Genomic DNA, 23,606 nt, shown 5'->3' with positions numbered 1-23,606 from the left:
ATGTGATTTGCAATATATTGTGGTCAAGTGTTCCATGTAAGAGCTGCACGATTTATGACCATCTCAGAGCACGGGGATTCTGCTGTGTCTGAGGAAGTGGCTTAGGAAAATAAAGACAGATGGCAGTGTAGTAAATAATTGCTTGATTGGAAGGTGACCACTGCAGGATTGCTTCCTGCCTTCCGTTCAACTAGACTTCGCTGGGCTATGGCTCATTGGTTCATGCGAGCATTTACAGCTTTGAGTTGATTGACCAAGGAAAGAAGCATAATTGAATAATTAATAAAGAAAAAGGATGCTGTGAAGTGGGAGGGATGCCATTCCTCAGGAGGTTCCCCTGTTCTCCCTTCTGTTGTGAGATAATTGACTACTCTCTCTCCTGAAGATTCAAAGGGAACTGTAATGAGTAGACTCTTGCCTGTTTCTAAAAGACATATTAAAAAAGAAAAGACAGGATAGAACAGTGGAAGCAATCTTGGCAACTAAATTGAATTTCAAAATATGGTTACTCCAGTTGGTTACCACACAAGCCTAATATGCTAAGTCCTGACCGTTCGTTCCCTTCGACCAGTTGCTATGATGCACACTAACCACCAGGGGGCAGATGCCCTAACTGGTAGGTTAGCTTGCTGCTGGGGTCTGGCCAATGGGGACTGGGCAAGACGGGCCAGACACACCCTAGACAAATCCGTGCACCTGGTGGTTTTGGCCTGATCCCTGCAGGCCAGTCTGAGGGACCCACCAGTGCACGAATCTAGTCAATTTATAAAGCACTTGAAAATAGAATAACTACTATTCAAGTGATTTGGCGTGTACATGAAGATGCAGCTCAGGATTCACTCTCTGTTTTTACTATGAGAAATGTTTGGGGCTATGTTTGAACAATTGGTTAGAAGCCCACTCAACTGAGAGACCCTAAAGCCTAAGCTTTTTCATACAACCTCAGGGATTCTCTTCATCTTGGAATGAGAGTAGGGTAGGGTTTCTCTCTCTCTCTCTCTCGTATTGCTGCTTTCTGAGATGATGGAGTATGGAATTATCTAACATGGAAGATTAAAGTTCCCACCTAATCCCACCTATACTACCTTCTGTCATATTCCACCAGTCCCTGTTTCCATACCTCTGTATACGCAGTGGTTCTCAACCTTCTGGCCCTTTAAATACAGTTCCTCATGTTGTGACCCAACCATAAAATTATTTTCGTTGCTACTTCATAACTGTAATGTTGCTACTGTTATGAGTTGTAATGTAAATATCTGATATGCAGGATGGTCTTAGGTGACCCCTGTGAAAGGGTCGTTCGACCGCCAAAGGGGTCGCGACCCACAGGTTGAGAACCGCTGGACTATACAGCATTCATTTCACTTCTTTCAAACACTGTCTTTTGTACCTGTCCCTTACACACACGTTATATGCCCCCATCCCTGGCAACTATCCACTTATTTTTCTCCTGTTATAGAGAAAATACTTTCAAATGGTTTGAACTGTATTAACAGCACTGACCTGTTCTCTCTTTTTTTTTTTTTTTTTCAGCAAACAATTCTTGAATACTCGTGTTGGTGGGAGGCACTAGCAGAGAGGCTTGGGCTCAACTAAGAATGTGAGAGAGGAAGTATGTGAAGTAGAAACATAGGGTCTGGAATCTGACAGACCTGGGTTCAAATCCCAGCTTGACCCTTTTTGGCTGTGTGACCTTAGTCAAATTACTCGTCCTCTCTGTGTTTCACTTCACATTTTCCAATTGGAATAATTATAGTACCTACCTTACAGGTTTATTATTTTGCATTAAAATATATGATGGCTTCCAAGTGTTTGGCATTGTACCTGGCACAAAATAAACTCTCAATAAGTGGCGGTAATAAAATATAACCTAAGCTACCCTCCAGGAGTTTGCAGTTTAATGGGGTAAAATACACGTGTATCTTAAAACTACATTCTGTGCCCCACAGTGATAGTTACTGGGGGAAAAAAAGATTGAAACAAGAGTATTATAGAAATGTAGAGCATTATGTAAATTTCTCTGATTCGGAAATTTGTGGATGGTTTCTTTAAAAAAACTGCAGGTTGGGTATTTCTTCAACAGGCAGTCAAGCACATCATTGAAGAAGGATGGTAAAGAATTGAAAGCAGAAGGCTTGGGTCACCAGTTGTGCAACCTTGGACAGATCACTTGAACTGTCTGAACCCAAGTTTCCTTTACATTAAAGTGGGGAGACTATTACCAGCTCTGCCTGCATCCCAGCACTGGTGTTGGGATCAAATAAGATACTGTGTGGAAAGGGCTTTGTGACCCCTGAAGGTCACAAAGGGAGTTGTGATGGTGGTGGTGGTGGCAGTGATGAAATGAGTCATTTTCATTGTCAGCCTCGTGGACATCAGTTTATATCTATCCGTTCACTCTACCGTGGCTCACCCACCTTGTGCCTAATGGTCAGCTAGCCAGCACTCCTGTTGAAAGAAATGTGTTGACAAAGTCTGCTCTTGATTTCTTATGCAAACAGAGGCAAGCAGTCCACCCGATAGATAAGTCAGAACAGAGCATCAAACATCACTGCTCCTTAGTGCTGAAATGAGAGAGGGAGGGAGGGCACAGAAGGGGGCCTTAGATGACCTACAAAGTGAATAATTAAGAATGAACTCTAATAAGAACTTGCAAAATCTCAGTGCCTATTCCAGATGGCCACGCGAGCAGATTGTAGCCTTTAGAATAGACTTTGTCTCCATCGTCTTTGAGGGAACTGCCGAGTCTGCCTCATTCAAACCAAGTCTGGTTTTGTCTCTCAGGCTGGGAGTTTGCAGTGTGCTCTGTCCAGGATGGGCTGTGTACATACCTTCAAGCAAATTGTTGGAGCAGCTCCCGGTGCACTCAGCCAGCTGACTCTGTTACAGAGGAGGATTTATCTTCTCTTCTCCTTTGTCCAAACTAGAGGACAAAGAACATGGCAACTAGTGGCTAATCACGGGGTGCGCTGGGGCCAGCCAAAAAAGGAGAGCAAAGGAGCCCCTCCCCACTGTCCTTGCAGTCGCCCCCAAAGAAACTCACAAATGTGCACCTTCCAGCTGACTGCAAAGAGCAGTGACTCCACAGCTGCCCCTGCAGCGCCCCAAAAATGTGCATGAGAGCTGGGGGGGGGCTGTCACCCAGGCCAGGATGCTGCGATGTTGCTACTCTGGGCAGCCTGCCATATGTACCTGTACCGTTAGGGTCCTCCTTTTACAATTGAGGGACTATAATTTGAGGAATTAACTTGCATTATACCATGTGCCTGAGTGTTCCGGTTCCCCTGAGGATAGGGGTTGGGGGTTAATAAGACAATTCTGAAATAATAGTAATAAGCCAAAAGCAAATGGTCTTCGAAGTTGGAAGCATGCAGGGTTTGGAATCAAGCAGACCTCTTTGTGGTTGAACCCTGTCACTTGCTGGGTGAGATCATACAAGTGACTCAACCTTTCTGAGCCTCACTTTCTTCATCCACAAAATGAGAATAATCATAGTCACTAGCTCAGAGTTGTTGCTGAGGAATAACAGAAGAACGTGCAGCACAGTCCCCAGCACCCAGAGAGTGTGTGATAAACAGTAACTGCTAGAATAAACGCCGGGCTTTCCAAAATACTCACTTTACTTTGCATGACTGAGCCCATTTCCAGGAGCTGCATAAACACTCGGCCTAGAGAATGCACTGGCTGCTTTGTTCTTTAAGGAGCTCGGAAGCCTCGTGCAAGAACTGTTGCTTATTCTTTTTGCAGTGCTAGGGAAAGGGGAAGGTTACAATTTTCCATTTCACAGATAGAGAATCAGAGGCGTAGAGAAAATCAATGACTTGCTTCATGTCACATAAAGCCAGCAGCAGAGCCATAATCGGTCATGACCTCCCCGTGCAATGCAGCCTGCGTTCACCTTTCAAAAGTCAGGGGTAAGCAACTCCTGTCTGAGCTTTAATACCATCAGTCTAATTTCCCAGATTTTCTATAGCTGCTGGTCTTGAGAACCTTTGAAGCTTTGGGGAAATCACATGGGTGATTTGACCTTAAATCTCATGCCACTGGCAAAAGATTAATTGCTAAGACCTGGAAAGGGGCCAGACAATTCCGTGCAGCTGAATAACAGCACCGTCTAGGGATGTGCCTGTCCTGACAGATTTAGTTAGTGCATAATTGATAAATCCAGAGTTTGTATAGCTTCGCTTCCCAGATAGATAAGGCAACAGGCTCCGAGGGCTGACATTTACAGAAGGACTACCAGTGTTGCCTATCATTGGATCTCGGTTTTCTGCTCGCTGTCTCGGAACATTGCTCATTTCCTACGGCTGTGATCTCAGCAGACAAGAAGATGAGGGGGTCTGACAAGAGGGCCACCTTGCTCGCTGTGAGCGAAAAGCCCATCACTCCTTAGCACCGCCACCTGACTGCTTTTGAAGTCTTTACTTACCTGATCCCACGCAGGCTGAGGTCAGAGAATGATGCAATGCATTACATGGCAGCTAGGAATTTTTCGTCACAATCAGAATCCAAAAAAGATAAAAGGCAGCCAGTCACAACATCCAAGTTTGGATAGTGGACCTAAACCACGGGCAGGAAATTCTGCACAGCCCGACTCTTATTCCAGACTCGAGTGTCCTGAGACCCTTTTCAGTAATGTGAGTTCAGGCAGGCACAAGGCATCGCAGCTTTTACTTCTTTCGCTTTGGTCACTCCAGAAAGTGTTTTGCTCGTTGGGAAGAACTGTTGGTGGATCTTGTTCACTGTCATTTGTATTCAGAACCTGTAAAGTTTATTATAAGATTTGGTTATCTTTCTTAATTCTTGCTCTCTAGTTTTATGTTTCAGTTCAGGAGGCATTGTTGTGTGCCTGCTATACAGTATACCCAGTATACTTCTGCAATTTTGTCACTTCCACTGTAAAATATCTGACGCAGTAACTCAGGTCAGGAAATAAGTGGCTTTCGGTGTATAAGATCTTATGTCCAGTGGGTCTGGCTTTTTGGTTTTTGCCAGAAGTGCATAAAGATGGCATTAAATAGCCCTTAGAAAAAAAACCTAGTGACTTCACACACTATAATTAACACAGAGCTATTTTCTGAGTATAATTTACTGACATACATTTCTTTTTAATAATCATTCAGAAAAAAATCATATAATAATCATGTTATTGCACATGTTCCATGTTTAATATGAAAGTAGTATAGAAGAGTGTTCCTACAAACGTTCTCTCTCTGCATTTAGTAAGCGATTGTGTCTTCTCTCATCAGATGAACTGGAGAAATTAGAGCAGGAGAGGCTGGCCTTGGAAGCCACGATCAAAGACAATGAAAGTGAAGAAGGAGGTGGAGGCATCCGAGGCTTGTTTAAAAAAGCGGGCAAGTTGAACATCACTAAGCCAACCTCTAAGAAAGGTAAGTACTGTTGCATTTATAAGAAATATTACAAGGTGAACCCCCCTACAGACTTCAGTACCTGCAGGGGTGAGAAGTCAGCATCTAAGATGTTGGAGGCCTTGACTAAGAACTGAAGACATTTTTTCAAGAAGGTCGTATGGGTGAAAAGTAGAAGCTATTGTCATTTATCAATAATGCCAAGCCCTTTGTACTATCTTACTGTAAAAACTTTCTTTCAAAATTATATGTGGTGAGGGAGCAGATTGAGTGCCATGAAACAGAAATTTCTTAGTTAAGATGAAAAAGGGTTAAAATTTATAAACCAGTACCCAACCTCACCACACACACACACACACACACACACACACACCCCTTGCAGACATTTCAGGTGTTTGAATGAGAGATCCAGCTAGAATTCCAATTTCAGAAAAGCATCTTTGTCACAGACCAGAATTCTGGACTTGAACTTTATTGATACTAATTACCTGTAGATTTTGGCTGAGTAGAATATCAGGTATATGCCCCAGGAACAGAGGGCCAGAAAATGAGAAATCTTGCTATAAATTTCATAAACAGGTGAACTAAACATCTGATTTTTTATTTTTTGAAAATTGCTCTTTCCGTAAACACGGCAGTTCGAGGTTAATGAGGTCCACAGCGACCTCTGCTGGTAGAAAATTAGAATGTTAACATTTATTTCTGTCATGCACAAAGAATCCCATCGTTACTGAAGTCATTCACTGGTGTTTTAACTGAGATTTAGCCGGCTTCTGGATTAGGCTGGCAGAATCCAGCCTTCTGAAGAGGCTATCTCCTACCCTGGAAAGGGTTTGGTTTTGTTTCCTTGTTTTCCTACTATATCCCAAGGATAAAATTTTATATATGCCTTCAAATACTAGAGGTACCCTTGGGTACCTGAACTATTGCATGGGCTATTAAGAGAGCCAAATATGTATTGTCGCTCTTATATATACCTATTTTCTAGGAAAATGATGTGTTTCAATATTAAGTGAGTGGTATATCAGGACTTCAAGGGTGTAAATATTAGAATAAGACCATCTGGATGCTAACTACTATCTTCTTTTCCTTTCCAAATATTTGGTTTATTCAGGAGAAGAGTTACCTATCCACCGAATCTGCTCCATTCAATAGTAGAGTCTTGCAAAGCAATGGAAAATTCAACGTCATAGCCCAATACTATTCAGGAGCTGAGAGGGAGCAGGGAAGCATTAATGTACTTACTAAGAAAAGGGGACTTGTTATTATTCTGGAACCTGTTTCTGCATCATAATACTTTCGGCAAAAATGTGCTCCTCTGAAAGTCAACATGTCTCATTGTTTGGAAAAGCAAAATAATATTATGTTTTGTACTCAACACCTAAAATTTCAGACACAGCTCTCATGTAGGCCCCTTCACTGCTCTGGGCTTTTGTTGGTTAACAACTCTTTGAGTTCTAGATCAAGACCAACTCTGCCTCCAGGTGCTCAGACTTGAGTCCTCTGGATGCTTTGATATACATGTAAGTGGGGGCAGAATTTGGCCCATTTCGTAAATGCATTTACTTTCTCCCTCAGCAGTCCCAGGGAGATAAAAACAATTTAAGATAATTGCTTCAGAATGGACAGGCCCAAACATGAAAACAGCAAAAGACAGAACAAACGATCTTTAGAACCCCTTAGATCAGAGAGGAAGCTCTGAGCGGCTGTCGGCTCTTCTCTAAGCACCGCAGTGACACCATCTCTTTGAAATAATCAATACAGTCGCAGCTATGAAAGACATGGAAATAAGAAATAATATATACAGTGTAACAAAGAAACCCCTGCTGGCAAAACAAAACAAGGGTCCGCTTCAACCACTGGCCTAGTTCCCTAGAACACTTTCATTGTGTCCATGTTAGATTGGAAATTGCATTAAAATTTTTTAAAGTATTTTATATGCACCCTTAAGTATAGCTCAAGTAAAGGAATTTTCTCTTTCCATATTTCCTGGCTTTTTCATCTCATTCACAGAAATTCAAATAGCTCAGATGGCTTCATCTTAGCTTCACAGATCCTTGAAAAGAAAGCAGAGGAGTAAAGCAGGCTGGCATTCGAACCGAAGGGTCATACTAGGTCAAGGTGCACATTATCCCTGGCCGCCTTGACAATCCAGGCATTCATGGAATTTACACCCAAACTGCACTCAAGTGAATGCATAGCCTAATGAAGGAATACTTCTAATTCACTTGCTTATTTCCAGAAAACTTGATCATCCCATGTTTTACTTTCAAGTACATCTGAAAGTATGATTAAATTGAGTCATATCTGACTTTTGGAAAAATCAAGATTTTTCTTTTCAGGTAATTTAGCGTTGTTATATGTCTAAGTAATAATTTCACTCTGAGACCAATTACTAAGGACCTGAAAATAATCCACAGTGAAAAGTATAACCATAAAACTGATATCAAACATTTTTGAACTACTGAAGGTGATATATATTACTGTGGGATTCGACCTTTATCTCCCCTTTTCAGAGAAAAGAGCTCATTATTTACCTAGAAGTAAAAAACAGTTAGGAATGCATGACCCTTCCTCTGTTTTCCTGAATAGATTTATTGGAACATTGTTTTGTTTCTTTCCTCAAAAGACTAATGGATATACTACTTTCTCTTTCATTACAGACAGCAGCATTAACACCATCCAGTCCATGCACGTGGGGGAGTTCAACCAGAAGCTGGTGGAAGCCAGCGCCCAATTTAAGAAGAAGCAAGGAAAGGGCACAATTGATGTCTGGTGGCTGTTTGATGATGGAGGTAAAATTTTCTGGAATGTACACTAGGGAGCAGAATTTCTGTGTTGATAAATTTAACAAACAGCATGGGGAGGTATCTGAAAAAGATACGAGTTAAAGAATAACATTTCTGTGTTCTCCTAAGACTTTAAATGATTTAGGAGCTGTGGATGTGGGAATGAAAAAAGAGGGAAAGCCATTAATTTCCTTTCAGCTGGATATACTCATCTTTTCTGTCATAATTTACTCTTTTTTTTTTCAGGGCTAACACTCCTTATCCCCTATATCTTGACTCTCAGAAAAAAATGGAAAGACTGTAAATTAAGAATTTATGTCGGAGGGAAGGTTAACCGCATTGAAGAAGAAAAAATTGCGTAAGTAACTTATCACTCGTGTGTTAGAACATTTTGGATGCTTGTTGTTCCGATACTTTAATTTATAAGAAGTGTACGTGTCTTTTGAGGTACAACCAGTATAAAGACAAAGCCTCCATGATAGGCCTCATGGTAACTTGGTTTTCTGGTCAATAAATTATCTGTGCAAGTTTTCTAATCACTGTCTTCAAGTCCATTTATCCCCTGCCACAAGTGCTTTCAAAAGGAGCCTTGTCTCAGTCTTGAATGACAGTGTCATTATCTATACTAACAAAAGGGTAATATGCTAATTAGACCAGGTAGACTGGACGCCCTCTGGACAAAGCCACCACAGTGGCTGCGAGGGCCAACGGCAAGGCAGTAATAGCGGGGTGATGAGGGTGGCGCCTTCCCCTGATCAGCCTGGTTGCCTCCCGCAGAGGGAGGCCAGACTGTGGGGAGCGGGTCTAAGCCGTCAGTAGGACATCCCCTGAGGGCTCCTGGACTGTGAGAGGGGGCAGGCCGGGCTGAAGGACCCCTCCCCCCAGTGCATGAATTTTCATGCACCGGGCCTCTAGTCTTGTATAATGTTCAATGTTCTGACTAGTAAGTGTATCCCAGAAAGGAAGCGCCTGAGGAATTTGTGTCCAATAGCTTCTTCTGAGAGACTTGAACTTGTCCATTCCCAGTAGTCACTCTAGCACAGCTCACTTCAAAGATAACTGAGAGACGGCACCTGGTCCTCCTCCCAGCCCTTCAACCTCTGAGCTGCAGCACTTGGTCACAGTCACTATGTTCATATCTGGGTCTCATTTGTAGGTTAAGAAACCTTCCAATTAAAAGCACAGTATTAGTCTGTATCTTTATTCATTTACTCGTGAAGCACTGATGGGTAGTTGTGAGGACAGCAAGCGTGCGGAGAATGTGGTGCAACCGAAGGTCTCTGGAGGAAACCTGAGGCGGGACCTTCAGCAGCCCTCAGTCCCTCGGGGCATGTCCAAATCCTCAGCCCTCCCTGGAACCTACTCCCAGAAATCACAAAATCATGATGGGCTCTTACTCAGTGATGTTTTTATATTTTCTCCCCCTTCTTAGGAGATTTGTGTATTTAATTTCTCTTAAAGAGGGCCGTAATAAACTGGAAACAAATATGATGTCTATAACAATTATACTTTCTTAAATCCTCCAGTGTCTTATTGGGACAACTGATAAAAGTTGAAACTGGTTAGTGGGTTAGATGATAGTATGGTATCAATGTTAAATTTCCTGATTTCAAAAATTGTACTATCTATAAGAGAATGTCTTTGGTAGGTAGGTGGGCAGGTAGGTAGAAAGCAAGAAAGCAGGAAAAGAAAGAAAAAAAGAAAAGAAGAGAAAGAGAGAGAAAGAGAAAGAGAAAGAAAGAAAAGAAAAGGAAAGAAAGAAGAAGAAGGAAGGAAGGAAGGAAGGAAGGAAGGAAGGAAGGAAGGAAGGAAGGAAGGAAGGAAGGGAGGAAAAGAAAGAGAGAGAGAGAGGAAGGGAGGGAGGGAGGGAGGGAAGGGGGAAGGAGGAAGAAAGAAAGAGAGGGAGGAAGAAAGAGAAAAAGAAAGGTGTAGATATAGGCACATATAAAGAGAAAAAAGGAGAATAATAAGTCAAATGGGGCAGATCATAAACAATTGATGAATCTGGGAGTTCTTTGCAGTATCCCTGCAATTTTTCTGTAACTTTCAAATAATATAAAAATGTACACTTGCCAGGGGGTAAAACCTCCAATATATAAAAATGTATTGTCAACTGATGGTTGTTGGCATCAATTCAATGCCAGTAGGAATCCCAAATTTGGGGTGCGGTGAAGAAGGAAACTTGATTCAGTGCAAACAGCTCCTTTGTGATACAGCACAACTGCCAGGAACAGCTCGGCTGTGCAACAGCTCTGTAGTGTTACAGCTCAACTCTGAAGCAGCACAGCTGTGGAACAGCATGGTTGTGAGATGGCCTGGGGGTGAGGTGGCCCTGGGGCGAGGAGGCTCTGCTGCACCTCCACCTGCACCTGTGCTGACCTGTTCTATGCCAGTCTGCTCTTCCTGCTGGGCTTTGCCCTGCTCCAGTGAGACTTCGGTGTTTCAGCTCTAGCTGGGAAAAAGCACTCTCTGTCTTTGGTGGATAGGGACAGTGCACTCTCCAAGCCAGAGCGGAGAGGACTGTTATACTAGTAGAGAGAAGTTCCCACCCCTGGTCCCCGATTGGTCTGTCCTCATGCAAATGAGTACTCCAAATCCTCATAGTTTGGTCCAAAAAGCACAGCTTTGATTGGTCTGAATGGAGCTGCTCTAATAGGTCAGTGAAGATGCTATAGTTATGCAGCTCTGATTAGACTGAGAAAGCTTCAGTCCTACTGGCTGAAATACAATTCCAATAATTTCTTCATAAGGGCCAGCTCGGATGGCAGGAACACAGTGCAGGCAGGCAGTTCTGTGCAGGAAGCAGGGAGTTCAGGGCAGGCTTCTCCCTGAAGTGCACTTTGTGGGAGAGGGCCCTGCTTAGAAACTGCCGCTCAGCTCTGCTTTTACATTTGAGCCCAGTTAGCCACCAGGAGCCCTTCTTGGTAGGTATCTCTTTTCTTAGGGTCCACAATATAATTACCAATTTGTCAGTAAACTCCAAAAATTATCAGCAAAATAAAAGGCAATAAATACTAAAACTTGTCCTGTTTTCAAAGGATAATGACACTTGGAGAGCCCTACATTATTTTCCCTGAAACATAAATGCAGAACTGGGTTTGCTATTTCCAGAGACTGCACATACAGGAATTTCTCTTTGGTGGAATAGCTTGGTCCACACTTCCTATATTCATCAAGTACAATCATGAAAATCAAACACTAACCAAAGCCTTTTCTGAAAACTAAGTGGAAATAAAACATGATTGCTTAACCACAAAATTCTTTGATTGAAAAGTAGCTACATATGGCATGACAGAGTGTATTTTTCTTTTATTTTCAGAATGGCTTCCCTTCTGAGCAAATTTAGGATAAAATTTGCGGAGATCCATGTTATTGGTGACATCAACATGAAGCCAAACAAAGAAAGGTATGAAACATTTAACAAGGTCCATTTTTAAAATGTGTGCTACTCTCTCATTTTTATTTATTGCAGTGACTTCCTGATAGTTTTTATTTTTAAAAGGGACTTCAAATAATCACGAGATAGCACTATCAAGTACATTCTAATGGAAGGAAAAGTTGTGTGGTGATGAGTTTGAGAGGGAGGATTGTAGAACACAGTTTAGTTGGCATTGTAGAATCGCCCTTCCTGTTCTTGGTGTCTGTGGTGGCAAGATTAGCAGGAAGTACATGCTGAGAGGATTCTAACCTGAGCAGTCAGGGCGAGGTTTCATTATTTAACGTTACTGGTGAGGCATCGGCTGGAGAGCTTTGGTGGAGAAGATGTGGAAGCAGCTTGTGTCTTCTTGGCACAATGGTAGTACCGGCCCTCCATGACCATTTGAGCTTTTAGGCACTAAGGATTCAACACTTCGAGGCTCTGAGGGCCCAAAGGCGTTCTTTAAAACTATCCGAAGCCTGGCAAGGAAATGTATTGGCTCCAAAATTTTAAAATGGCAAAATAGAAATAATTGTTTAAATGTCTTCAAAACATGATATCATTTTATCCCTCTTTGGTTGTTGAATTTGTCATGTCCATGATACTTAGAAACAATTTGTAGGTTAGATCTTCACAGGAGTTCCCAGAGACGCAAGAAGATTATCTGTAAATTATAGCTGATTGTAAGTTCCGTGAACTACTTAGAGTGATAAGTTAGCAATTATGTTTTTGATTGTATACAGTTCAAAGTCATGTTTATTAGTGCATCTGGGTGTGATTTTATATGTTTGATTTGGTGTGGAATGAGGCCTCCCAGGGTTAGAGTAGAGAGAGTCACAAAGGTCTCAGTGTGTCTCAGGTCCTCACCTGCCGTCTTCTCCTTTCTGTTGACCATCATTTCTCCTTCCTGTTCTTGTTGGGTTGCCGTTCACATTCCTCAAGTCTTCGTCCTCTTCCTTATTTTGATTGTTATCTTATATGAGCTTAATATCTGAAAATCATCCAAATTTAGGATGCATTATTTACTGAACAACCCGCTTGAACTTCATGCTGTTTGAGGGTATTCATGATTCCTCCAAGGCTATGAGGTCACTTAAGATGGCTTTACTAAACACCTTAACTATGTTAGCTATCATCGACAGGGTCAACCTGGGTTGTTACTATGCAATATTTCCTCACATCATATATACCACTAATGCATTCCTATATTTCTATAGTTATAACTACTTAGGAAAAATTAAAAACACACATGTAATTTTCCTTTGTAAGTGGAATTAATATTTTGATATGAACTGGGTTTTCATGCAATAAACTCTGGTAGCCTTCCACATTGCATTTGAAGAATTTTAATTCCTAAGTCATTGCTCTTGGCATTTGCAGTGATGTGATCAAATGAGCTCATGTATGGCTCTAACTGGTGGAAATGCATTCTCCTCCATAACACAGGGGGTCCAATAGTCCCTAGTATGTGCCCCTTAGGAGCAGGCCAGAACCTGACAATGCTCTGCAAGTACAGGGCCATTTACTGTTGTCTAGAGGGTAGTCACAGTGTATCCTACTGACTTTGGATATTCTATAAACCCTGGGTACAAATTAGTCATCTACTTATAGCTGAATTCTTCTTGTTGTTGCTTGTATTTTCAACAGCTAAGTAAGGACTGTCTGTTCTTATTGATTAACTTGTTCCTATATCTTTGCCTCTTTACCCATCAACATGGTTTTCTCTACCCGAGTCCTTGTTTCCTTCCCTTCCTTTCATGCTAGTCTCTGCCATGGTCACCCCCTCAGACCCATCATTTCTGTCCTGTCACCGAGAATGTTGATGAACCTCTTCTACTAACCATGCCTCTTCATTCTTTGATTGCCCAGAATAGTCAAGCCACCCTTCATCTTACTACCCCTGACCTTTGTGCCATGGTTTCCACTTTTCAGGGATTAAACTCTATGAACTGTAGTAAGAAGCAGAGACCCAGGCATTGTTGCTTTGTTCCTGGTATTTAAATTTGATTTTAGACACCATTTTCATTGGATGTTTCTTATATAGCCTCTTCATCCTGCAATGAAGAGATTATTTCCCTTTCTCAGGAAAAAATGAATTCGTTTTCACAATCTTGGCTATTTTTTTCTTGATATTTCAAAGTGTTGAGGAAGATGGGGGAGAGGGGGTCATTCTTACTGGAATTAAAGAACTTTTGCAGTAATGTGCCCACATACTAAGAAGAGATGTGCTGGAAGCGCCCTCTTCCTCTCTTCAGACTTGGCTCTCAGTGATGCCATATTACTTTAGAGAGCAGTCACATACCTGGTGTTGGCAATGACTGTTCCAATATTTGAATGTAAATTTTAGAACAAAGAATAGTAATTCAGTAAATCTTACATGTGGCCACTGGTAGCACATCTGGCACTTTTGTGATCATTTAAAAAGGCAACTCCTCGGTTCAATTAGAGAAAGAGAACTCTTTCTCTGGGCTGATGCAGCCCTGGGCCCAGGGCCCAAAGCTTAGAGCACTCAATTCCAGCTCCCATCTGGGCCTTCTTGGCTGGGCAGTCCTTATCCACCAATAACAACTATCTCCTGATCATGGTTATTTTGTTTTTGTGTTTGGTCACAGGATACCAAAAATAGTTTGTCAGCAATTTCCATATTGGAGGCCGATGTTAAATGCCCTTAAATTGTGTTTAATAAATCTTTCAACTACCCATAAAACATCAGTAAGTCTTGATGGAGACATTTTATCATAGAAACATTATCTATAATATGATAGAACAAGGGTGAGAGGGAGTACAAAAGCAAATTTAATGAGAAAGTAATTGAGCCAGGAAAAATGGAAAAGCTCTCATGATTGGATTTCATTTTTTATTGTACAGACTGAATTAAAAGTCATAGGCCAAAAAGACAACAATTTTTATCTAGAAATCAAAGAGAAACTAGAAGCAATTAATTAGATCATTTAAAGATGCTAGAGTGGTCATAAAAAACAGCTATGTACAGTAATTGGAAAGAAGAAATCTTATATGAGTTAAGGCAAAATTGTACACAATTAAAACAATTTTAAACTTTGTTATTATGAAGAACAAGATGGGGAAGGCAGGGGCAGCTAGAAGTTAATTTTAATTGAATTAATTCTCATTTATTTTTAATAGCATGTAATGCTTGGCCTACTCTACAGTTGATTAAAAAATAGAAGAAAATTACATTTAATAAGAATCAAAATAGAAATCTTGAGCTAGTTTTGGATCACCTAGCTAGGAGATAGAAAATTACTAGCTGGTTTGGCTCAGTGGATTAGAGTGTCGGCCTGCGGACTGAAGGGTCCCTGGTTCAATTCCGGTCAAGGGCACGTACCTCAGTTGCAGGCTCCTCCCTGGCCCAGGTCCTGGTTGGGGCCCTTGCAGGAGGCAACCAATTGATGTGTTTCTCTCACATCAATGTTTCTGTCTTTCCCTCTCTCTTCCATTCTCCCTAAAAATCAATGGAAAAATATCTTCGGGTGAGGATTAAAAAAAAAACAAGAAAGAAAATTACCAGCTCAAGGGCAAACCTTAGGGTAAAGAAATCAAAGATGAACATAGGCCAAGAGCAGTAAGGGCTCAGAGAAAACAACTGGGCAAATACAACCCCATGATAACCTTCTGTGTCACTTTAGCATGTTTCAATTGCATGTAAAAGAATAGTGACTTAAGTAATAGAAATTATGTTCAGTCAAACATCACTGAAAAATCCAAGTGTATTTTGGCTTTCAGACAAATCTTGATCTGGACGGTAAATTTTGCAGCCAAGGACTAATTCTCTTTCATTCTCTCTACTGTACCTTCCATTATGAAATCATCAGTCAAATTTGATTTTGCTAAAAAAATAAGATGACTGCCCATGGCAACCAGGACTACATATTTGCTAATTTGTGTTCAGTGAGAAAGTTTGTGTCTTCTCCAGTCATTGAATTCAGGTCATAGGCACCACTTAGGTTGTACCAATCTAAGTCACTGCACCAGTCGCCATGGTCAAGTGGAGTGCTAGGTCCTCGTTCATCAGGCATGGCTGGGTTATGTTTCCATGCTGACCAACCACTCTGGCAGAAGGAATAGGAGAATTGTGCTGATTGGCTGATGCTGGGGATGGAGTCATTCCCACCAGACTATAATGGGGAAGCATAGTATACATGCTGAGGAGACAGCCAGCAACCTTCATTCCACCTTCTATTTCTTAGGAAACTATTTTTGAACTGGTCTTTCTGCACCTGGGCTAAGATGCAAAGAAAACTCTTATCCCGATAAAAATAGGTGTATGGGGAGCTTAAACAGAGAGCCTCTCAGTTGCTAACCTCAGTCCTGTGGCTGTGCAGTAAATGAATGCCTTGATTTTACAGGAACTGCACACTTTTCATAGCACTTTCACCCAAATTGTCACACTGACCCTCATACCAATCCTCATGCCAGCTCTGAGCAGCCATCGTCACCCCTTTTATAGCCAGGTTACCCATGTCGAGGAGGACAGTGGAAAAGCTGGAGAGAGAACCCAGGCTCTTCTCTCCTAGGCCAGAACCTTTGCACTGATTACCACCAAAGATCTCTGAAAGCCCGGCACTGTTGCAAGTAGAAGTATTGTGTGGTCGAAAGAATAACAGGGCATATCAATTTTCTCCCTTCCTTGTCATTGTCTCCCATTCTAAATAAGCCAACTTGTCAGAAACCTACTGCTTTAAGTATCTTTCCAATCCTCAACAAAGGCACACCTCTAGGCATACATACTCCTTTGTAATCTGTGCACTTTGATCTGAGAATCCCAAATCACCCCAACTGAGGACATCATTGAACTCATGGCTTCATATTTTAATTTCTTAGCCTAACAAATGGCATATTGAATCTAATTATCACTTATTCCAAAGTTACTAAATTATAAGTAAGCTATTTTATATAAAACAGAAGAAAAGTATATTTGAGATCATCTTAGAGTTGCATATCAAAGACAACTACTCTCATAAATTAATAAGCTTTGTTTTGCTCTATCATTTTAAAAACTAGATCTTATGAAATTGTTATGAAAGACAAGAGAGATTTTTCAGCAATTTTTTAAATGTTCCACGGTGCTGACTTACTACTAGTTTTCTACTAGATGATTTCTTCTTAATTACCCTAAAATGGCCTCCGGTTTTTAGACATTAAAATATTGATTTTTGTTCTTTCTTTTGACATGCACCTGAACAATAGTCATTTGAAAAGCTCAGGCAACAACAGCAGAAAGACAAAGGCTGCATGATCTGCAGCCAACATTCAAATAGTTGTATAGCCATGAAACCTGTGGGAGCCCTTGCTTTCCTCCCACCTGCCCAGAGCCTCCTGCCGGCCACAAGTGGGAGTTGCCATGTGGACCGAAGGTGAGGAGGGCAGCCCTACCCAAATCCCAAGGAACCTAGTTTATCTCCTACGTTAATTCATGCAGGTCTTCCATGGAATCTGTAAAATATGCTGATGGAAACTCATTTATGGGCTAAAGTGTCTACATAACAACTGTGTCTTTGGCTATACTACATAGAAAATGTACTTGCAGAATAGTTACTATCTATGTGTTTGTGTGCTTAAACTGAGGATCTGAGACCTAAAAGGTTAACAAGGCCTCAAACCTGTTAAGGCCTTTCCTTGGATAGGGAGGCAGTACTATAGTCACAGTTTTACTCACAGCATGCCCCTGGCAAAGATAACTCTTAAAAGATTTGCATGACATGCAGCTCTGATCTGCAGCCAGCAGAGCCAGTCAAACCTAGAGTATCTGTGAAATAATGCGTTAGCTTCCCACCATGAGGCCTCCTTTATACTTCCCATTTCAGCTGGAAAGTCTTTGAAGAGATGATAGAACCATACCGTCTCCATGAAAGCTGCAAAGATTTAACAACTGCTGAGAAATTAAAGAGAGAAACTCCATGGAAAATCACAGATGCAGAACTGGAAGCAATCAAGGAAAAGGTAGACTTGTCTTCCCTAATTTCGACTTTGCTCTCTAACTGTCCGAAAAAGAAAACAGTGGTTGATTTAAAGATCAAGAAGCAATATATCTGTTTTAGGATTTCATTATTTAACATCCAGGGTTCCTGTGTTTTTCAAGTGCTTTTCAATTATATTACCAGATGTGAGGATTTAGAAAACCTTTTATTCATTTAATATAAAATCAATTCCTTTTAAAGAAACACAGGTTATTGATAGATATTTTGAAATCTCTCAAGTTTAATTTTATAGGAGACAGACCCATCAGTCTAAGATAATTTAAGTCAATATGTATGCAAAGTAGATAAAGATAGACACACAATTTGACCAATAACAAAGTGTTTTAACCTGATAAAGATAGCGATGAAAACTAGCATAGGGACCTGAGAAAACGTGAAATTTGTATAAGGAAGCTGAAAGTTGGATCAGACACACATAATAGGATGGGTGTAAAATGCTGAGCTTTTCTAGAAAACCCCACACGACGGGAGTGACCCCCACCTGGCCTGCAATGAATGGAGTCATGATGGTGAGAAGATGAAAAGCGCAGGGACATAGAATAAAGTAGAATAATTGGCACTTGAATTGGATTGGACATTCAAGGGAAAGGACTACACGGGCCTCTAAACTACAAAACGTAAATAAACATTAGGAGCTGAAGTTGGAACAAATGAGAGCAAGAGATAGTAAAAACCTTTCAAATTTAGCAGAAAACTTCCTGAGCTAAGAATCATAAACTTTGTGTGTAATAAACTGCCCAATTCTAACAAGGACTTTTCATATAATTGAGCGAATCGCATATCTGGAATCACATTTCTGAAACCAGTGGAAGATAATAACAATATATATTATTACTCTTATCACTGCAAAATAGTTCATTGTAATTATTTTCCCAAGTTAGTCTTTTGGTGATTTTTTTAGTTGAAACCAGTTCCCTATACTGACAAAATGTCCAAAGAGCTTAAAGAAAGGTAGATTAATATTTAATCTATAGTCTTCAAATATCAAATTGGTATCAAGATTAGGTGAGTTTTCTTCTTCTTTTCTTCTAGTCCCAGAACTGGTCACTCACTTTTTACTGTTATCCATGTGCTGTGCTTGGTTCCCCGCCTTAGAGTTTAATAAGCCACGATAGCACAAGGACAGTCTGGTTTTGTACTTTATATTTCTAAAAGTTTCTCATGAGTTTTTAAAACACAGTACATTTCCAAACCTGAATGAAATAACTGTAATATTTTTTTAAGTGAGGTTTTTCTACTTCCCCATAATTTGAGGTAAGAAGAGAAATTCTTACTCATAATTCTGGGAAAACAGCCCTCAACAAAATCTGAATGTTGTCCACAGAGTTACCGCCAAGTTCGACTGAATGAACTCTTACAGGAGCACTCGAGAGCTGCTAACCTCATCGTCCTGTAAGTATCATTGCAGACATTTAAGAACGTTACAGAGAAATCTTCAGTGAATGGGTTAATCAATTTAAAAGCTCATGCCTATTTAGGTGCCAAGTTAAAAAAAAAAAAAAGGAACATGTGGGATTTTAGACAGTGAAAGCAAATAAATGCCACCCTAAAACCTAGAAAACTGGGCCCCAGGGGCTTTAGAAGGCCCCACTTGCTCTAAGGTCCAGGGCAGGGCCCACCTAGAACCCGGGCTGCCCCGCCAGGCCTGCTCAGGACCCTGGCCCTGGGTTCCCTGCTAACGAGCTTCATGCCAACCAACAAGGCTCACAGGCCCCTTCGCTGGGTAGGTGCTCCTGAGGTGTGGCGTCCACTGCATGCTTCATAAGCCTCCTTGCCGTGTAGGGTGAGGCCACGGTGAGACCCTTCACCCCACAAATTTTAGGGGTGCACCTGCTGAAAATATTAATGTTCGTTTACCTAAAGGTTGATAGCTAAATATGAAGATCTCCAACTATTTCACATTGATAGCTCATGAACTGTCTCGTATGTACAAAGATAGTATATCTTCAAGCAAGATATCTAGCCTGGAGGCCTATCCATCAAAGATATAAAATGGTCTCCTGAACTGAGTGGTTTAATAGCTGGTTTCTAAGGTTTCTCCCAAATATAACAGCTTTAAACTACTGAGAAAAATTATTTCTGCCAAAAAAAGGGGAGATGTAATGGTTGATCATGTTTTCTATTTAAAGAGGAGTGAAATTTTATAGTTGTGTTTTGTCTCTACAATGCCTAAGTCTACTGTTCTGCTTTATAGCTATTTGTATTATCTGAGAAATACATTGGTGTAATATCTATATTCAAAGTAATTCCAGTGCCTTCATTTTGGGGAGGAGAGGTATAAAAGTTTCAGGACACTGCTTATTAAATAGCTCAGACAACTAAGATGCTACTGTCTGTAGTAATTGTCACCTTTGTTTTCTGTTTTTCTTCCACGCTGCCAGGAGCCTTCCGGTGGCCAGAAAAGGATCTATATCAGATTGGCTGTACATGGCTTGGTTGGAAATCCTCACAAAGAACCTCCCTCCTGTCTTACTAGTCAGAGGAAACCACAAAAATGTCCTGACATTTTACTCCTAAAACATGAAAAATTAGAACACATTTTTACTTAATGCATGGATAATTAAAAACCAGTCCAGTACTTGATAGTGTAAATCTGATCTGTGGTTATGCAAACCTCTGAAGACTATACCACAGAATTCTACATAAACTTTGTCACTATTTTTGTTGTTAGTTAATGGGAACTATTTTCTTTTCTATCAGCTTAAGGGCAATGTCAGAGCTAATGGTACACCTTTAAAAAAACACCACATCTTTTTCATTGCTGATGATAAACAAGAAAATTAAGCAAATCCATGCTGGCTTATGCTCATGAAAACCAGCAACCTGATTGTCAGCTTCTCCAGGCAGACCTAATCTTTTGTTTGCTTCTAGGCCCCCATAGAGCCTTCAGCCCCACAGCAGGTTCTCATTAAATGCTTATTGACAGGCTGGTAGAGTAACAGGGGTGGTTATCAAAGGAAAAGACCAAAGGGGCAGGAAACGTGATTATGCTTGCCCTTCTGAGAGGCTTATACCTACAAAGAAGATTTGAAAATCAATACCTGAAAACTTTAAGAAGTACTTGAGTCTACAAAATGTTTAAAGCAGTTACCTAAATAAGGTTATTTAATGTAACACAGATTATATACTTAGAATGATCTGAGCGATCATTGATAACATACGGCTTCAATTTGCTGCTGACTGAAATGTATATTAGCTGGATTAGAAGGCAGCACATATTCTAATGAAATGAAATATACTCCATTCTTAATATAGAAACTTTAATTTTTCTTCCTATTAAATATTTTCAAATTTCCACCATAGTATTACTTTGCATATTTTTCTAATTAAGTGGTTAGCACAGATGAAATCGTCATAGATGTCTAGCAATTGAAAACCAGGCACCACAAATTTTCAGACATTATAAAGAAATATATCCTGAATCATTTACTTAGTTACTTTACATAGTGATTGTATGGATTTAAAAGAGCAATTAAAATGTGGAGTGGAGAAGCTTGCAAAATTTGAAATACATAAGTACTGATTTTTTTTCCATTTCCCATTTTTTCCATTCCTATAATACGTAATCACATTGAAAAAACAATGAAATTTTATTTTCTGATGCATGCCTTGATTTTTTCCTGACATGTTTTGACTTCTTATTCTGATAAAATGTAAGGGAAACAATGAACCTGAAATAAAAGCACTGAAATTCGTTTGCTTTGGCCTCGGTCGTGTGTTTATTTCTCAGTCACTAAGATCACAGTGCAATGGTGTAGCAGATGTGGGCCTGAAAATTTCTATCATGTGCCTCATCTGAAGGCTGTCTAAACCTGGGATTTGAGATTAGGACTTGCGGCCTCCGCCGAGAAAGATGGCCAGGGAGACAAGAGTCAGAGAAGCTTTGGCAGCAGGCTATCCCCATTCCTGGTGTGGGAACATTGACTTAGCTCAGCCCTGGATTAGACCCTCTCTTTTGAGCCCTTGCACCTGAAACCCAATGACTAGCCGTGACCAGGGGCAGGTGCGCCCAGCTTCCCGTGGGCCTGACATTCTCTGAAACACTTGGGAGGGTTTCTGGGAAAGGTGAGAAGTATTGACTTCTGTAACCGCAGAGTCTGGCTCTTGTTTCTTTGAGAGGCTGTTTCAGTTTGGGTTCCCTGGGAAACAGACTCTGAGAGAGAGTTTACTGTGGAGCAAGTTTACCAAGGAGTGCCCTTGGGATCCACACCCACAGAAGGGAGGGGGAGGAAGCAGGAAGGGTAGAGGAAAAGGTGAGCTGTGATGCAGACCCAAGGGCAGACTCAGCTGACCCACCGGATGCTCTAGAGACAGAAGATCCCTTCAAAGCAGTCCCAAGCAGGGCTGAGAGGGCCAGGCCTTTATTCCCCCTCACTGCGCAGTCATTGGATGTGGCCTGCCAGGCAGGGGTGTGAGCTTGGGTGAGGCAGCTCTCTGCAGCTGCGGGATCCCTGGGGGCCTGAGAGCGGAAGTCTCCCAGCTGCTGGGGCACTGAGTTCTTCATTAAACAAGGTCTGGGTGGGACATCACCATGCCAACCAAAGGGGCCATATAAAGTAGTGGTTAAACAACAACCACACACACACACACACAGAAACCTTCAGACTGGCCTCACCACTTATTAGTGGTTTTACCTTAAACTAGTTATTTATTTCTGGGGGCTACTGGCAAGTTGAAATGAATAAAACTAAAAAAAAAAAAAAGACCATACCCTTTGAGAAAGGGGTGGGTGGCAGTAAGGGACTGATGGTTTTAAGATGAAGAGCAGCTGCGTTGGGAATAGGTTAGAGGGGCAACATTTTGAAAGAATGGGGCTGTGGCCAGGTGCCAGCATCTTTTGTAGTCCTCAGGGTCCTGCCCTTGTCCTTTGCTTCACCCCAACTCTGTTAACCCAACCAGCCCTCATCTTTCTGTCCACACTCATCTTTCTAAGCAGGAGAAAGTTGCCCAACGATGTGCATTGATGTCCGACTTTCTCTGTCCTCTCATCATGCTTACATTTCTCATCAGCTTCCCCCACAATAACTTCAAAATCTTCACCATCCCTACGACCTAGCCATGTACACAGAGACATAAAATTTTCCTACACTCATAGGACCATACTGGAAGCATTGTCTTACAAGTTCTCCTAATACTCAATACTAGGAATCTCTTTATGGAAGCTTTAAAAAAACCTGTAGATCCTTGGAGACCTCCATAGGCCTGGTAAGTTAGAATCTCTGGGAGAGGGACTGAGATCAAGAGATTTTGAAACTCTTGCTCCAAGCAGTCTCTCCCATTCCAGGGCCTTGACTGCCACCACATGCTGATATCTCCCAAATGTCTATGTCTAACCCAGATCTGCCCTAAGTCTCATGTACAAATATTCAATCACTGATTTTCATTGTGTTTCTCTTTGTATGTCCTGCAGATATCTTAAATGCAGGATGACCAGACTTCTGTTAAAAAAAAAATTAAAAACTCAAACTACACCACTGGAACAAAGGCATCTAATTCTCTTTCTCTGTTGTCTATCTGACCCCCCTGAAATGACCAAAGAAACATAAAAGTAGGAAAAATCAATGTCACAGTAGGATACTAAACAAGGATGCCATCCATATGGTAATATTTTTAAAAACTGTTTACTTGGGAAATAATGAAGGAAGCTATAAAAGTCAGCTTGCAATCAATGCTCCTGAGAAAAAACAACGTCATGGAAAAATCATTGCAGGAGACCCTGGGAGAATTCCACTAACTCCTTCCCCGCAGCTGGCAGCTGGAGGTGAGCTCAACGGAGGAGAGTGCACCACTGAGTGGGATCTGAGTGGGATCCCTTTTGCTGGATGCCCAGACCATTCAGAAATGGCTACAGGGAGAGGCCAAACCATGTGCGTGGTGAGCACTTAATACAGACATGGCTGTTGGAGTGAGACTTCAACATGGATGGCTTTGATAGGCACCAGAAAGATACCTGCCTGCCATAGAGGCTGAGCCAAAGAGTCAGCCCTCAGTGCACAACTTCTCCTAACACAAGGAAAACTTGCAGGAA

General features: G+C 41.2%; 1 protein-coding gene across 2 annotated transcripts in view; it reads left to right on the top strand.

Moving 5' to 3' along the window:
- SLC12A1 (solute carrier family 12 member 1) overlaps window positions 1-21,272 on the top strand; it is an 85,940-nt gene extending 64,668 nt beyond the window's left edge. For both annotated transcript variants that reach the window (XM_006085997.3, XM_006085998.3), the window contains exons 21-27: window positions 5,250-5,393; window positions 8,036-8,167; window positions 8,408-8,519; window positions 11,481-11,567; window positions 17,405-17,540; window positions 18,903-18,970; window positions 19,960-21,272. In XM_006085997.3, the coding sequence (XP_006086059.1) occupies window positions 5,250-5,393; window positions 8,036-8,167; window positions 8,408-8,519; window positions 11,481-11,567; window positions 17,405-17,540; window positions 18,903-18,970; window positions 19,960-20,095 (815 nt within the window). In that variant the 3' untranslated portion in view covers window positions 20,096-21,272. The remainder of the gene's footprint in view (window positions 1-5,249; window positions 5,394-8,035; window positions 8,168-8,407; window positions 8,520-11,480; window positions 11,568-17,404; window positions 17,541-18,902; window positions 18,971-19,959) is intronic.
- Window positions 21,273-23,606: the final 2,334 nt, after the last annotated feature.

Source organism: Myotis lucifugus, unplaced genomic scaffold (assembly GCF_000147115.1).
Source record: "Myotis lucifugus unplaced genomic scaffold, Myoluc2.0 scaffold_23, whole genome shotgun sequence".
Classification (NCBI taxonomy): domain Eukaryota; kingdom Metazoa; phylum Chordata; class Mammalia; order Chiroptera; family Vespertilionidae; genus Myotis; species Myotis lucifugus.
Note: the sequence above shows the minus strand (reverse complement) of the source record. Positions and strands in the feature narration are given on the sequence as shown.